General features: G+C 34.8%; 1 protein-coding gene and 1 pseudogene across 3 annotated transcripts in view; one reads left to right on the plus strand and one right to left on the minus strand.

Moving 5' to 3' along the window:
- The window catches only part of HSD17B4 (hydroxysteroid 17-beta dehydrogenase 4), an 89,257-nt gene that overhangs the window by 62,087 nt on the left and 11,486 nt on the right, over positions 1-15,684 (minus strand). For all 3 annotated transcript variants that reach the window (XM_003920667.3, XM_010339506.2, XM_010339502.3), the window contains exons 3-6: positions 2,615-2,722; positions 2,174-2,233; positions 908-929; positions 761-807 (exon numbers count right to left, since the gene is read on the minus strand). In XM_003920667.3, coding sequence (XP_003920716.1) covers positions 761-807; positions 908-929; positions 2,174-2,233; positions 2,615-2,722 — 237 coding nt within the window. The remainder of the gene's footprint in view (positions 1-760; positions 808-907; positions 930-2,173; positions 2,234-2,614; positions 2,723-15,684) is intronic.
- Positions 7,462-7,582, plus strand: LOC120365929 (small nucleolar RNA U13; annotated as a pseudogene).

The raw sequence follows: 15,684 nt of genomic DNA on the forward strand, positions 1-15,684 counted from the left end.
AAGGGAAGCAGAAACTAAAAGCTCTTCTTAGTTTAATTCTAAATCAATGATATTAACTCTTTGTCCAAAAGATGGTCAGGCAATATTCCCCAGAAACCCACTCTATAAACAATGATACCATTGTTTCACCTCAGTTGCCATGCCTCCCAATGTCTCAGCCACCACTGTTCATTTTAGTTCTGATGGCCAGTGAAAGTAAGGACAAAGAAGAGCAAAATAAAAAAGAACTATTCTTAACTGTGATTTGTTCATTATCTAAACTCAATCTTTCCAATTCGGAAAGGATGGAAAACTTTCCTATTTACTAGAAGTTTCAAAATGACATCCAGGTTTTGTCCTACCCTGCTCTGAGATCTCCATCATTTTTAGTGCCCTAGACTTCCTTGCATAACCTGCTCTTGCTCTTGAAAAAGATTCACACAACTGGGTAAGTACGTTAAAGGCTGTTAAAGAGTTAATACTGCTAGAAAATGCTGACCACCTCTTAAGGAGAAAAAGGAGGGAGAGGGAAACCTGAAGAAACAAAATCCTTTTAGATAACTTCTGCCAAATAATTTTACAATTTTTAAATGTATTAAATGTTTTTTAAAAGCGCCTACTTGGAACTATTCATCATTTTCAGTATACAGTTTATTTATCATTTATATTAGCAGCAAAAGTAGGTAGAAACAGATTTTTCCATAAATGTATGAATTTATCAAATATTTAAAAGGCTAAATGGATAAGTATGTTCCATAGAGACATGTTAAAAACAACTTACCCCAGTCTTCATCACTTATCCTAGCAAAGGAACGATCCCTCAGAATTCTAAAAAAAAATGATGTTGTATAGGGTAAGAAGGGGGAGAGTATACACTTTAAAAAAATATTATATGCACATCACTAAAAATGAAAAAAGAAATACTCACCCAGCATTGTTGACCACAACATCTACAATATAAAAAGATGCAAGTCACATATAAAAGCAAGCATATTTATTTGCATTTTCTTACAAATCACATTTCTCTCAAAACTGGCTTCTTTTAACCATGAAAAAGTAGATATAATAGGTAAAGAGTACTATCAAAAGTTTATATCTATATCAAAAAAAAACCTGACTCACAAAAGCCTAAGTATCACATTATATCAAGCACTTTCCTCTCAAACTAATATCTGTAAATTTTCCCACCTCTCTATCAAAATTCTGTCCACTTATTTATAGAATTAGCTGTAGTATAACTCTTAGGTTCTGAGAATTCAGAACCATAAGCCATTCTACACTTAACCTCAAAATTCACTTAACAAGTTAAAGTTGGATTTTTCCTTGCCACTCAAAAGTAGAAAGTCCAAAAAGAAAAACATTAGACTTACAAACTGATGCTTTATCTTGATACATAATTATTTTCTCACTATGAAAGAAAATAATTAGTTTTTAAGGTTCAGCCTTCTTGTGGCTATTTTCACTCTCAGATTTCACATTTTTATGGTCTCTATCCCTGTGAGATGATATGTGAACATGGTTCTTATTAGTTCAATCTAACATAATTAGAAAAATAAATATGCTAGACCAAACAAAAAAGGGGAGCGTACATTCAATTAACAAAAAGTAATGTTTTTCAGACTGTAAACATGCTGGGCTTATCTTCTGTGATGTCTCCAACTAGTAATCCAGTAACTTTTATTAAGAGTGTGTGGGACTAAACTGGGAAGATTAGCTAGAGAAATAACAGACTAAAGAATTAATTTGAAGTACTTCTTAATAATTAAGATTTTTATTATAGAGAAATTATCTTAAGTAATTTGCAAGACATTGGATCATCTTAATCCAACTCATTATAAGTATCCAAAAGAATCCACTGGGTCCTCTATTGCCAAAATACTGGTTTACTTTTTATCTTGTAAACACCTTTGAGGTTTAACTGAATTATTTTAAAAAGGGCACTGAGCAAACACTTGTAAGTTTTTTAAAGCACTTGAGGTGGAGAAAAACAAATTCAATACATATATCCATAAAATTGCCACCTCAATTATTAAGCCCTTTATGAAACAAGTAAAATAATTAAATTATAAATAAAATTTTAAAATTTGATTATGAGGAAAGAGATATCTGTTTAGTAAATAAAAGTAAACTTAAAAATATTTTATTAGGAAGGCAGAAGTTGCTCCATCAGGGCCATAACACAAAGAAACATCACCTATTCTTCCAAACGCATCCAGTGCTGTCTTCACGATCTTCCCTCCTTCTTCCACTGAATCTGAGGAAAAGGAAAATTTGTATGAAATTTCAGCCCTCTCCCTTCCAAATGACTTCTAAATTCTGTGAGTCAGAGTACACAACAGATCCTATTTATCCTACAGAACTTACAAGAGATATCCATATCTGTAATAACTTACTAATTATATCATATGCTCACTAATAAAATATTAAAACAGAACAAAGGTTAGAATCATGAAACAGTCTACATTAAAAGTTTAAAAAATTCTCACAAATATAAAATATGTATTCAGAGAACTTTGGCAGACTTACAAAATCATAATTACACTGGAATGCTGAGATATTTGCTCAAAGAATATTAACGTGACAAACAGCATTAGTTGAAGGAAAATAAATAGTATAGTTCTCTCAAATACCATACCATAGTTGGCCACTGCTTTTCCACCTTTCCTTCTTATTTCTTCAACAACCTTATCAGCAGCCAAGGAGCCTTTACCAACTCCTTTGAAGTCCCCTCCCAAATCATTCACTGTAATACAAAAATAAGCAAACAAAGCAAACAATAATTAAATTCTAGACTTCAAAATGTGTGTGTGTATGTGTGTACATGTATGTGTGTGTACATGTATGTGTATGTGTATGTGTGTATGTGTGTGTGTGTGTGTGTGTTGAAAATGAATTTCTAATTACTAGCACATCCCTTCAGTTGTCTGCCCAATTCCTTCTTACCCTACCCCATCTTACTAAACACACCACATGCATTTTCAAAATAATACAAACATAAAGAAACAGCAAAAATAGGTTCTTCTCATGAAAATTTTAACTATGTAGTGTTTTTCCTCTTTTGAAAATTAAAAAAGACTGGGCATAGTGGCCTACACCTGTAATCTCAGTACTTTGGGAGGCTAAGGTGGGAGGACTGCTTGAGCTCAGGAGTTCAAGACCATCCTCAGCAACATAGCAAGATCTCATCTCTACTAAAAAAAAAAAAAAAAAAAAAAAAAAAAAACGACACGATGGCATGTATCTACAATCCCAGATACTCGGGAGGCTGAGGTGGGAGGATTGCCTGAACCTGGGAAATCAAGGCTGCAGTGAGCTATGATCATGCCACTGCACTCCAGCCTGGGCAACAGAGCAAGACCCTGTCCAGAAAAAAAAGGAAGAGATGGGAAGAAAAGCTAAAAAAAAACCAAAACAACAACAACAAAAAAACACTAGAGGAGGGACAGCATTAGGAGAGATACCTAACGTAGATGACAGGGTGATGGATGCAGCCAACCACCATGGCACATGTATAACTATGTAACAAACCTGCATGTTCTGCACATGTACCCCAGAACTTAAAGTACAATGAAGAAAAAACATGATTTAACCCACTTTTCAGGAAAAAAAGAAAGAAAAGAAAAATGTGAAAATCATTTTAAGAATAAATACACAGGAAAAAAACTACCGTAAGATTGAGCAATCCCACTTCTAGGTCTTTATTTAAAAGAATTGAAACACTAGTCATATTCATAATAGCTAAGATGTGGAAACAACCTAAATGTCCATGTAGGGATGAACGGATAAAGAAAATGGGGTATATATATGCAATGGAATATTATTCTACATTTATAAAGAAGAAAACCTGCAATATGTGATAATATAAATAAACTCTGAAGACACTATGTGAAATGAAATAAGTGAGTCACAAAAGGACAAATACTGCATGAGTCCACTTATGTGGGCTATCTAAAATATCAAAACACATAGAATCAGAAAATAGAACAGTGGTTGCCAGGAACTACAGAGAAGCTGGAAATGGAGAGTTGCTAACCAATTAATAGAAAGTTTCAATTATGCAAGATAGATAAGTTCTAGAGATATGCTATACAACATAGTACCTATAACAATACTACATTGTACATTTAAAACCTTGTTAGAAGGATAGATCTCGTAAGTATTCTTACTACCATGATAAAAAACAGTTTTTAAAAATTAAGCACACAGTGTTGAAATAATTTCTTCATGATAAGAAAGCCTTTATGTCTAAGAATGGTTATTTTAAAATAGGCAAGAGCTTAAAATATTAGACAGAAAATCATATTTTCAGTTTTTACAACACACACAGTGTCTAGAACAAAAGAAATAAAAGAGGTCAAAAATTACATACAGACTCAATATATATTTGGTATCTAATTTATACCATAACTTCATGTTCATATGTTTAACAACTGATCACACTTACCATATAACATCTCCCTACATCCAATTATATATTTACCAACATTAATTCAGAATTTACTGTTTGCAAGAAAATCTACAGAGGGACACACAAATGTATTAGAATAGTGCTTGCCCTCAAAGAGTTTATAATCTATCGAAAGTTAAGTATGTGATGGCCACAGTAAAACACAGAGTTTAGCATAAAGTATACATCCAAGCCAACACAACCAAATAGAAACAAATAACAAAGTTAACTTACACAATAATTTATGAAAAAATTTACAAAATAACATGCAAAAACAAATAAAAAGATACATAGGTAAATGCCAAATAACTTGGAAAAACATAACTTAAGAGAATTGCTTGAAATGAAGAATTTACATTGTGAAATGATCTTCTCCATGAGGTTATTGTATAGATTTTGAAAACTATAGTAATAAAAAAGTTACTAATTAATAAATAGCATAATGGTATATATGAAAATGTAATAGTTATGATTAGCACAATTTTTTAAACACCATTTTTTTTCCTCTGAAAAATTTCTCTTTTTAAAATTGGGATAAAGGCTGAAAGTGGAATTGGATAAATAGGTAACAGGATGATACAGAGAAAAAGCCAATGCCTAAAAATCAGCTAAGGCACATATATTTTCACTTAACTTTTTTAAAACAGGAAATGAGTTTTTCAAAATGTGAGCTGAGATTTTTTTCTGACCGTGTAAGTCTTACTGCAAATAAAAATCTAACAAAGACACAAAATAATAGAAAGAAGCTTATATTACACCTCAAGTGATGGAAAAAGTGTTAGGATTCTCAGAAGACTGAATTCTTATTAATTGTACATTTCAATGCAATTATTCAAATGACAGGAAACAACCAGTTTAAAAATACCAAGATTTTTAAGGTAGCTAATCGTCTTTTATGACTCTTTTTAAGCACAGGAAAGTTCAAAAGCAAATTAGAAAATGTGATACTTAAGTGAAGAGAGAATTGTTTGTTCAATGAAACACTACCCCCAAGTGGAAATTTTACAAAGCGCAACCAAGCAGGCAAGCATTGAAAGCCGGATAAATAATTTATTGAGATCAATGATAGGCAGTTAAATAATACTGGGGTAAATATATCTAAAACAAATCTCTACATTAAAGATCACTAAATTGACACACATTCAGCCATCCCACTATCACCAGAGCAAAATCACAGAGATTAAAACCTTAACTAGAATTCTAAATACTGGTTAAATGTCATGAAGATGGCCAACTAGAGGTGCCCAATACTTGTCTCCACTGCAAAGAAGGACCAAAACAACAAATAACAGCACTTCAGGTAGAATGTCCAAGGGAGAACATAAAAATTCAGCAAGAAAGCGACAAAAACTCTCTGAGGCACAGAAACTCTGCATGGCAGCTTAGAGGAGGAAGTGAAGCATCCAGCTGGAATCAGCTGAGCTGACAGGGACTTCCCATTGTGAGTAGAAGGTTAAGTGGGAAATACCAAAGAGTCACCATTACCATCACAAATACCTATAATCTTAGCTACCGAAGAGTTTCACAGTTCACAGACCCTGAGGCTCAGTATAGGGACCTGCCTGGAGTATACACAGCTGAATTGCTCCTGAAAAGGACGGAACACATGCTGAGTCCTCCCATCCCGAGACCCAAGCAGTTACAATATGACACCATTTGGGGAATGGAACCACTACTGGTGGGTATCCTGACCTGGAGGCCAATAGACCAGACATCTCCACATCCTAGGGGTGCCATCTGCCATCATCCCACCATGTCCACACAGGAGGCCGCAGGATCATGACCTCAGCTAGTTTCAGTGATACCACCATGACCTCAGCACCTAAATCCATGCAGCACCCTACACTCAAAAAAAAAAAAAGACATTCAAGCATTCAAGTACAATGGAGAAGCTGTCACTAGAAAGGGAAAGGCTGACATACGCATTCCCCAGGGGCCAAGAATTAGCCTCGCCAGCATCTGTCACCTCAAGCAACCATGATCTATCTGGCAGTAGAGCAACCATGCGCCACTTGTGCCCCATATGGACCAAGACAACTGACATCAGCAGCAATGTCATGGAGGATCTACCATGCACCATGCTCACCCACCAGGGACTGAGGCTAACCCATCTGGCAATCCCTGTCCCCAGCAAAACTGTGTCACTGTCTCCACAAACACCAAAGTCAAGGCCACTGAAGTACATGCAGACATTGCTGATATGCTAATGTGGATTACAGCCAAAGAAATCACAAGGCCATTAGACTTCTGTGCCCAACCAGAAGCTAAACCAAACACCCAACCCAACTGATTCATAGAGAAAAGTCTTTCCCTACAAAAGTTACTGCATGTAAGTGAAAGATGCAACTCTTCTACTAGACACACAAACATCAATGAAGGAACAAAAGAATATGGGAAAACAGGCCAGGTGTGGTGGCTCACACCTGCAATCTCAGTACCTTGGGAGGCCGAGGCAGGTGGATCACTTGAGGTCAGGAGTTCGAAACCAGCCTGGCCAACATGATGAAACCGCATCTCTATTAAAAATAACAAAACTTAGCCAGGCATGGTGGTGGGCATCTTAGTATTGGTAGTTCCAGTACTAAGGAGGCTGAGGCTGGAGAATTGCTTGAACTAGGAGGCAGAGGTTGCAGTGAGCCAAGATTGTGCCACTGTACTCCAGCCTGGGCGATAGAGTGAGACCCTGTCTCTGAGTGAGTGAGTGAATGAATGAATAAATATTAAAAGATATTTCTCTTTAAATAATTATTTTAAGTTAAAAAAAAGAAACATGAAAAAACAAGGAAACATGACACCTCCAAAGAAACACAACTCTCCAGTAACAAACCTAAATAGAAGAAAAATCTATGAAATGCCTGAAAAGGAATTCAAATGATAATCTTAAGGAAATCCAGTGAGATACAAGAAAATGTAGATAGATAATACAAGAAAATCAGAAAAACAATTCATGATCTATGAGACAATCAACAAAAAGATATATATATCGTTAAATGATATATACTTTATATGTGCATATATATTTTATATATATATATATCATTTTTAAAAAGAGCTTAAGAATTCAATGAATGCAGTGTGATGATAGGGTGTTCACACTCGTGTAAGACATGGCTCCCTCAAACTTTGCCATGAAATAAGCACATTACCCATCTGATAGGGGAACAAAAAAGAATTCAATGAATGAAATTTAAAAATATAATTGAAAACTTCAAAAACAGACTACATCAAGCAAAAGAAAGAATCTGTAAACTCAAAGACAGTTCTTTTGAAATAACCCAGTCAGACAAAAAAGAAAGAAAGAAAAGAAGAAAACATTAAAAAGAATGAAGAAAGCCTATGGTAGAGACAACATTAACTAAACAAATTTTTACATATTTGAGAGTTAAAAAAAGGAGCAAAGGCAGGCATAGAAAACATTTTAGCTGAAAACTCCCCAAGTCCTGAGAGAAAGGTGGACATCCAGATTTAGGAAACTCAAAGGTCTTCAAATGGATTCAACCAAAAAATGTCCTCTCCAAAGCACATTCTGGTAAAACTGTCAAAAGGCAAAGACAAAGAGAGAATATTAAAAACAGCAAGAAAAAAGCATCAAGTCATATATAACAGAATCCCTACCAAACTAACAGCAGATTTATCTGCAGAAACATTACAAGCCAGAAGAATGGAATGATATATTCAAAATGCTGAAAGAAGGAAAAAAAAAAAAACCTGCCAGACAAGAATACTACTCCAGCAAGCTATCCTTCATAAATAAATAAATAAAGTCTTCATAAATAAAGTCTTTCCCAGACAAGAAAAAACTGAGAAATTTATCACCACTAGACCAGCCTTACAAGAAATGCTTATGGGAATCCAGCATACGGAAGTGACAGGATGAACTACCATCATGAAAACATGTGAAAGCTTAAAACTCAATGGTAGAACAGATACACAAATGAGAAAGAGAAAACAATCAAGTTTTATTACTACAAAATAAACCACCAAACTGAAGAGATATATAATAAAAGATAAAGAAAGGAACAAAGAACATACAAAACAACCAGAAAAAAAATTAACAAAATGACAGAAGTTCTTAATAATCAATAATATCAGTAATAATCTTGAATATATATGAATTATATTTCCCAACTAAAAGATACAGATTGGCTGGATAATTTTTTTTAAATACTCAACTATATGCTACCTACAAGAAACTCACTTTACCTGTAAAGACACACACAAACTGAAAATGAAAGAACAGAAAAAGAAATTCTACACAAATAGAAACAAAAAATAAGCAGGATAACTACATTCATAACTTAGTATGCACAAGGTGTTTGTTCCAGGACACTCCACACACACCAAAATCCGTGCATACTCAAGTCCTAAAGTTGGCCCTGTGAAACCCATGTGTACAAAAAGTAGGCCCTCCATATGCGCAAATTTCACGCCCTATGAATATTGTATTTTCTACTGATATTTGACTTTTAAAATACACATGTATAAGTGGACCTGCACAATTCAAACCTATATTGTTCAAGAGTCAACCATATACTTATATCAGATAAAACAGACTTTAAATCAAAAACAGTGTGAAGAGAAAAACAAGGTCATTATGTAAAGAGAAAGGTATCATTTCAGCAAGAGGACATAACAGTTTTAAATGTATATGCACCCAGCACTGAACACCCAGATATATAAAGCAAATGCTACGAGATCTAATGAGAAAGATAGTCTTCAATAATAGTTGGGGACTTCAATACCTCACTCATGGCATTGGACAGATCATCAAGAAAGAAAATCAACAACGTAACTTTGGACTTAAACTGCTCTATAAACAAAATTTACCTAACAGACCATTGTTCTATAAATGAAATGGTTATAATAGATGTTAACAGAATATTCGATCCAACAGCTGCAGATACACATCAGCACATGGAACATTCTCCATGAAAGACCATAAGTTAGGCCAAAAAAAAAGTCTCAATAAATTTTTTGTTTGATATGATTTTGGTTTTCTAACCACAATGAAATAAAACTAGAAATCAGTAACAAGAACTTTGGACCCTGTACAAATACATGCACATTAAACAACATATTCCTGAGTAACCAATGGGGTAGCAAAGAAATTAAGAAGAAAATTTAAACATTTCTTGAAACAAATGAAAATAAAACCACAATATACCAAAGCCTATGAAACACAGTACTAAGAGGGAATTATAGCAGTAATTGCCTACACTGGAAAAGTAGAAAGAATTTAAATTAACAACCTAAAAATGTGTCTCAAAGAACTAGAAAAGCAAGAACAAACCAAATCCAAAATCAGTATAACGAATAAAGATCAGAGAAGAAATAAAATTGAGACCAAAAAAAGTCACTGAAACAAAAAGTTGGTTTTCTGAAAAGATAAACAAAACTGACAATCCATTAGCTAGATTAAAAGAGAAGACACACAAATAAATAAAATCAGCAATGAAAAAAAAAGACATTTACAACTGATAAAGTCTTCCAAGAGAGAAAAGAGCAGTATCAGCTTCACTGCTGAATTTTACCAAACATTTAAAGAAAAACTAATACCAATTCCTCTCCAACTATTTCAAAAAATTGAAGGTGGGGAATGGACTTCAACCAAACTCATTCTAAGAGGCTGGCATTACACTGATACCCAAACCAGACAAGGACACAACAACAACAAAAAAGAAAACTGAAGTCCAATATCCCTGATGAACACAGTCACAAAAATCCTAAACAAGATACCAGCAAAGTGAATCCAATTAGATCATACATCACAATCAAGTGAAATTTACCCAGAGATGTAACAATGGTTCCATGTACGCATATCAATAAATGTGATACATCATATCAACAAAATAAAGGAGGAAAAACCATCTGATCATTTCAAGAGACATAGAAAAAGCCTTTGATAACATTCAATATTCCTTCATGATAAAAACTATCAACAAATTAGGTATAGAAGGAATGTACCTCTATACAATAGAGGTCATATATAACAAACCTGAAGCTAACCATACTCAGCAAGGAACAGTTGAAAGCTTTTCCTCTAAAAACTGGAACAAAATAAAAATGCCACTTTCACCACTCTTATTCAACATAGTACAGGAAGTCCTAGCCAGGGCAATTAGGCAAGGGAAAGAAATAAAGGGCATCCGAATTAGAAAGAAGGACATCTTGATGAGGCTGGTCTTCAACCCCTGACCTCAGGTAGAAAAAAAAAAAAGAAAAGAAAAGAAAAGAAAAGAAGGACTTCAAACTGTTCCTGTTTACAGATGACAGGTTTTATATAGAGAAAAATCTAAAGACCCACCCAAAAAAACTCTTAGAACTGATAAATGAATTCAGTAAAATTGCAGAATACAAAATCAACATACAAAAATCAGTAGCATTTCTATACACCAATGTGTCAGGCTGTTTCTGCATTCTTATAAGAAATATCTGAGGCCGGGTAATTTATAAAGAAAAAAGGTTTAATTGGAGCACAGTTCTGCAGCCTGCACAGGCAGGGCTGAAGCATCTGCTCCTAGTAAGGCCCTCAAGAAGTCTCCAATCACGGCAAAGGCAATAGGGGAGCAAGTGCATTACATGGCAAGAGTGGGAGCAAGAGACAGAAGAAGGAGGTCCCAGACTGTTTTAAACAACCAGCTCTCACATAAACTAACTGAGTGAGAACTCATTTATCACCAACAGGTTGGTGTCAAACCAATCACATTTCAACATGATTTGGAGGAGAAAAACATCCAAAGCATATCAACCAATAACAAACTAGCTGGAAAAGAAACCAGAAAGCAATCTCATTTATAATCACCGGAAAAATACAATAAAATACGTAGAAATAAATTAACCACTGAGGCAAAAGATCTATATAATAAAAACTATAAAATACTGATGAAAGAAATCAGAAGGGGACACAAAAAATGGAAAGACATCCCATGTTCCTAGATTGGAATAATTAGTACTGTTAAGATGGCCATATCACCAAAGTGATCTACAGGTTCAATTCAATCTCTATCAAAATACCAGTGGCATTCTTTTGTTGTTGCTGCTCCTAGCCACTAGACAACCAGGGGACCAGTGACATTCTTCAACGAAATAGAAAAAAAAAAATCCTAAAATTCACGTGAAACCACAAAAGATCCCAAATAACCAATGCAATACTGAACAAAAAGAACAAAGCTGAATGTATTACATTACTTGACTTCAAAATATACTATAAATCTATAGTTACCAAAACAGCATTGGTAGTGACATAAAACTAGATACATAGACCAATGGAACAGAATAGATAACACAGAAATAAATCCACACATTTAAAACCTATTGATTTTCTACAAAGGTACCAAGAACATACATGGGGGAAAGGATAGTATCTTCAATAAACAGTGATGGGAAAACTGGATATCCATATGGAGAAGAATGAAATCAGACCCCTATCTCTCACCATATAAAAAAAACAACACAAAATTTATTAAAAACCTAAACATAAGATGTGAAACTATGAAATTACTAGAAGAAAACATAGGGAAAACATTTCAGGACATTGGTTTGGGCAAAAATTTTATAAATTGACCTCAGAAGCAAAGGCAACAAAAGCAAAACTAAACAAATAAGACTAGATCAAACTAAAAAGCTCCTGCACACCAAAAAAAACAATCAACAGTGAAAGACAACTTGTAGAATGGGAGAAAATATTTGCAAACTATTTATCCAACAAGAGATTAATATCTAAAACATATTTTTTTAAAGACTCAATACCAAAAATAAATAATTCTGTTTTTTAAATGGCAAATTAGTTGAATAGGCACTTCTCAATGGCCAGGCATGGTGGCTCTCACCTGTAATCCCAGCACTTTGGGAGGCTGCGGTGGACAGATCATTGGGGGTCAGGAGTTCAAGACCACCTAGCCAACATGGTGAAACCCCGTCTCTACTAAAAATACAAAAAAATTTGCCAGGTGTGGTGGCAGGTACCTGAAGTCCCAGTGACTCAGGAAGCTGAAACAGGAGAAATGCTTGAACCAGGAGGCAGAGGTTGCAGTGAGCTGAGATCATGCCACTGCACTCCAGCCTCGTTGACAGAGTAAAACTCTGTCTCAAAAAACAAACAAAAAAAAAGACATATAAATGACCAACAAGTTTATGAAAAAATGTTCAGCATCACTAATCATCAAGAAAATGCAAATAAAAATCACAATGAGATCATCTCAAGTTAGAATGGCTACTATCAAAAAGGCCCCCCCACAAAAAAAAAAAACAAATACTGACAAAGATATGGAGAAAATGCAACTCTAACATATTATTGGTGGAAATGTAAATTAGTACAGCCATCATAGAAAACAGTACAGAGGTTATTCAAAAAAACTAAAAACAGAAATACCATGTGAATTAATCCCATTGCTGGGTATATACAACCCAAAGGAAAGGAAATCAGTATGTCAAAGAGGTATCTGCATTCCCATGTTTACAATAGTACATTCACAAGAGTCAAGTATGGAACCAGCCTAAGTGTTCATCAACAGATGAATGGATAAAGAAAATGTGGCACACAATACATAATGGAATACTCCCTGGCCATTAAAAAAAAAAAAAAAGAATGAAATCTTGTCATTTTCAGCAACATAGATGAACCTGGAGGACATTACGTTAAGTAAAATAAACCAGGCACAGAAAGATAAATACAGCATGTTTTCACTCATATGTGGAAGCTAAATAAGCTAAAAATACTTTTTGCAACTATATACAAAGAGATGTGTACCCATAACATCTGACACCGTTACCACTTAAATGCACGGCTAAAATTCTAGTAGTAGTAATAACAACTTATACTGCTATGTGTGTACTTCACATTTCAATAAAACCACTATGTACATTGATCCATTTAATCTCCAGATAGCCTTTTAAGAGACTGGCAGTAACAACTGTTCCTACTTTCACAAATAAGGAAACAGTTTGGAAAAAGTTGTCTTACCACAGGTCTCCAGCCTATAAGAAACAGCAAAGTTTACACTAGAAACTGGACCTACTACAATACCACTCTGCTTCTTTAATGCTTTAAGCAAGATTCCTGTACCCTAAAAAGATCACTATTTCCACTACGACAAAAGAAATCATATTTGTTGGGGAAGATACGAAGGAAAAGATAAACCAACCACCAACTCAAATAAATGGCTTTCAAATAGGTAGCAAAAAAATGGTAAGACTATGATAGTCAAGGGTCAAGTCTTCTCAGCTGAAATCATCGAAATATTCCAAAGTGTGATACATTTGTAAATTTTCTATACAAAATCCAGTTCATAACCCTGAAAGTTTCCTTTTAACATAAATCTTTCCTCATTTTTGTCATTTTAAATAAATCAGTGACTCAAATAGTCTATTAACTACAGAAGATTTTTCTTAAAAAGCATTCCCAAAATTTTGTCAAATACATGCTATATTGGAAATGTAAGAATATTGGGAAATCCTTTTTTTTTTTGAGACAGGGTGTCACTGTCAACCAGGCTGAGTCTTGAGACAGGGTGTCACTGAGACAGGGTGACAGTGACATTTCTTGAGACAGGGTGTCACTGTCAATCAGGCTGAGTGCGGTGGCACAGTGATAGTTCACTGAAGTCTCAAACTCTCAGACTCAAACCATCCTCCTGCCTCAGCCTCCTGAGTAGCTAGGACTATAAGCATGTACCACCACACCTGGCTTTTTGTTTTTGTTTTTTGGCAAAGACAGTAGGTCTTACTGACAGCAGGTCTTGCTATGTTTCCCAGGGTGGTCTTGAACTCCTGGCCTCAAGCAATCCTCCTCAATCACCCTCCCAAAGTGTTGGGATTAAAGACATAAGCCACTGCACCCAGCCAGGATCCAGGGAGTTCTAAAAACACACTTAGATCTAATAAAAAGTATTTTATAAGTAGGTAAATAAATACTAAGTACAAGGTACCAAATTATTAGGCATCAACAGCCTGAAAACGGAACCATGTGTTTGTGAGAATGCCTGTTACCCCACATCCTCACAACACTGGTTATCATGGTCTTCAGTCTGACAATTAAATGATTATAATTTGTAGCTCTTTATTTTAGTTTACATTTTACTGAGCACAAGTAAAGTAACATTTTATTTTCACGGGCTTATTGGCCATTTATATTACTGTTTTGGCTGTTTAGTTCACATTTTATTTGGGATACTTGTCTTTCTCATATATTTCTAAGTGTCACTTATTTATAAAAAGATTTTAATTCATTGTTACATATGAATAGGGATCATAAATTCCTTTACTGAAATGTTGAGAGAGTAATAAAGTTCATATCTGAGCACCAATATTACTTGACGGATATTATGTACATTGTTTTTCAGTGTTTTATAGAAACCAGATTAAGAAGTCTGGACTTGTCCTTAAAAATTCTATTTGCTACACAGGTCTTTATTCTTAGAAGCTGGTTTTCTTGTTCTTTTTCTCTGTCCTTGACCCTAGCCATCTCTAAGGGCACCAAAGACTACAGCAAGAAATAAGCTTTGAGTCTCCTGATACCAGGGCTGCTAAACTAGCTGAGGGAATATATCCTATACTTTGCAGGCACATATCAAAAAAAAAAAGCATCAAAGCAAACCAAACATCATCTTCTTCAAACTGCCCCCCATCCCCTTCTGTCACTTCTCTGCTGGGTGAGACTTGTCCCAGGTACTCTTTCTCTTCTCCCTTTTCTGAAAAGCACATGCCACTCAGTCATCAGATCTTGTCATCAATTTCATTAGGATTCTTCAAATATTTACTGTGTTGCCATTCTGTATCCAGCACTGCGCTGGGTGCTTTGGACCCTTAAATTAGACAGTTTATGCAGTGAAGATTTGCCAGTTCTTTCAAGAAATTAGCTATATCCATTTCTTCTCTATTCTGTAATTTCATTCCTAGGTAACTGCAGTTGCTGCCTAGGTGGTCTTTTGCCTCCACTCTTAACCTCCCAGGTTATCAGCAGACTGTTGCGGGGGTAGTACTCTTTAGGAGGCCTTTATAATATGTCAGTCCCTTGCTCATAATTCACAGTGGATTTTCCTATTATCCACAGCATAACTTTAAAGATACCTCGTAGCCTAGCCTCATTTTAATGCTTCAATTTAACCCAAAGTTCCTTCTTTTTGCTATATATCAATGTGGAAAATTGTTTATACACCAATTTCTAACTTACCACTTACCATTATTACCAAGAGTAATAATGTTATAAAGCTTTACATTTGAAGAGTGTTTTATAACATTTATGCATATTTATGTTCACA

Source organism: Saimiri boliviensis, chromosome 1 (assembly GCF_048565385.1).
Source record: "Saimiri boliviensis isolate mSaiBol1 chromosome 1, mSaiBol1.pri, whole genome shotgun sequence".
Classification (NCBI taxonomy): domain Eukaryota; kingdom Metazoa; phylum Chordata; class Mammalia; order Primates; family Cebidae; genus Saimiri; species Saimiri boliviensis.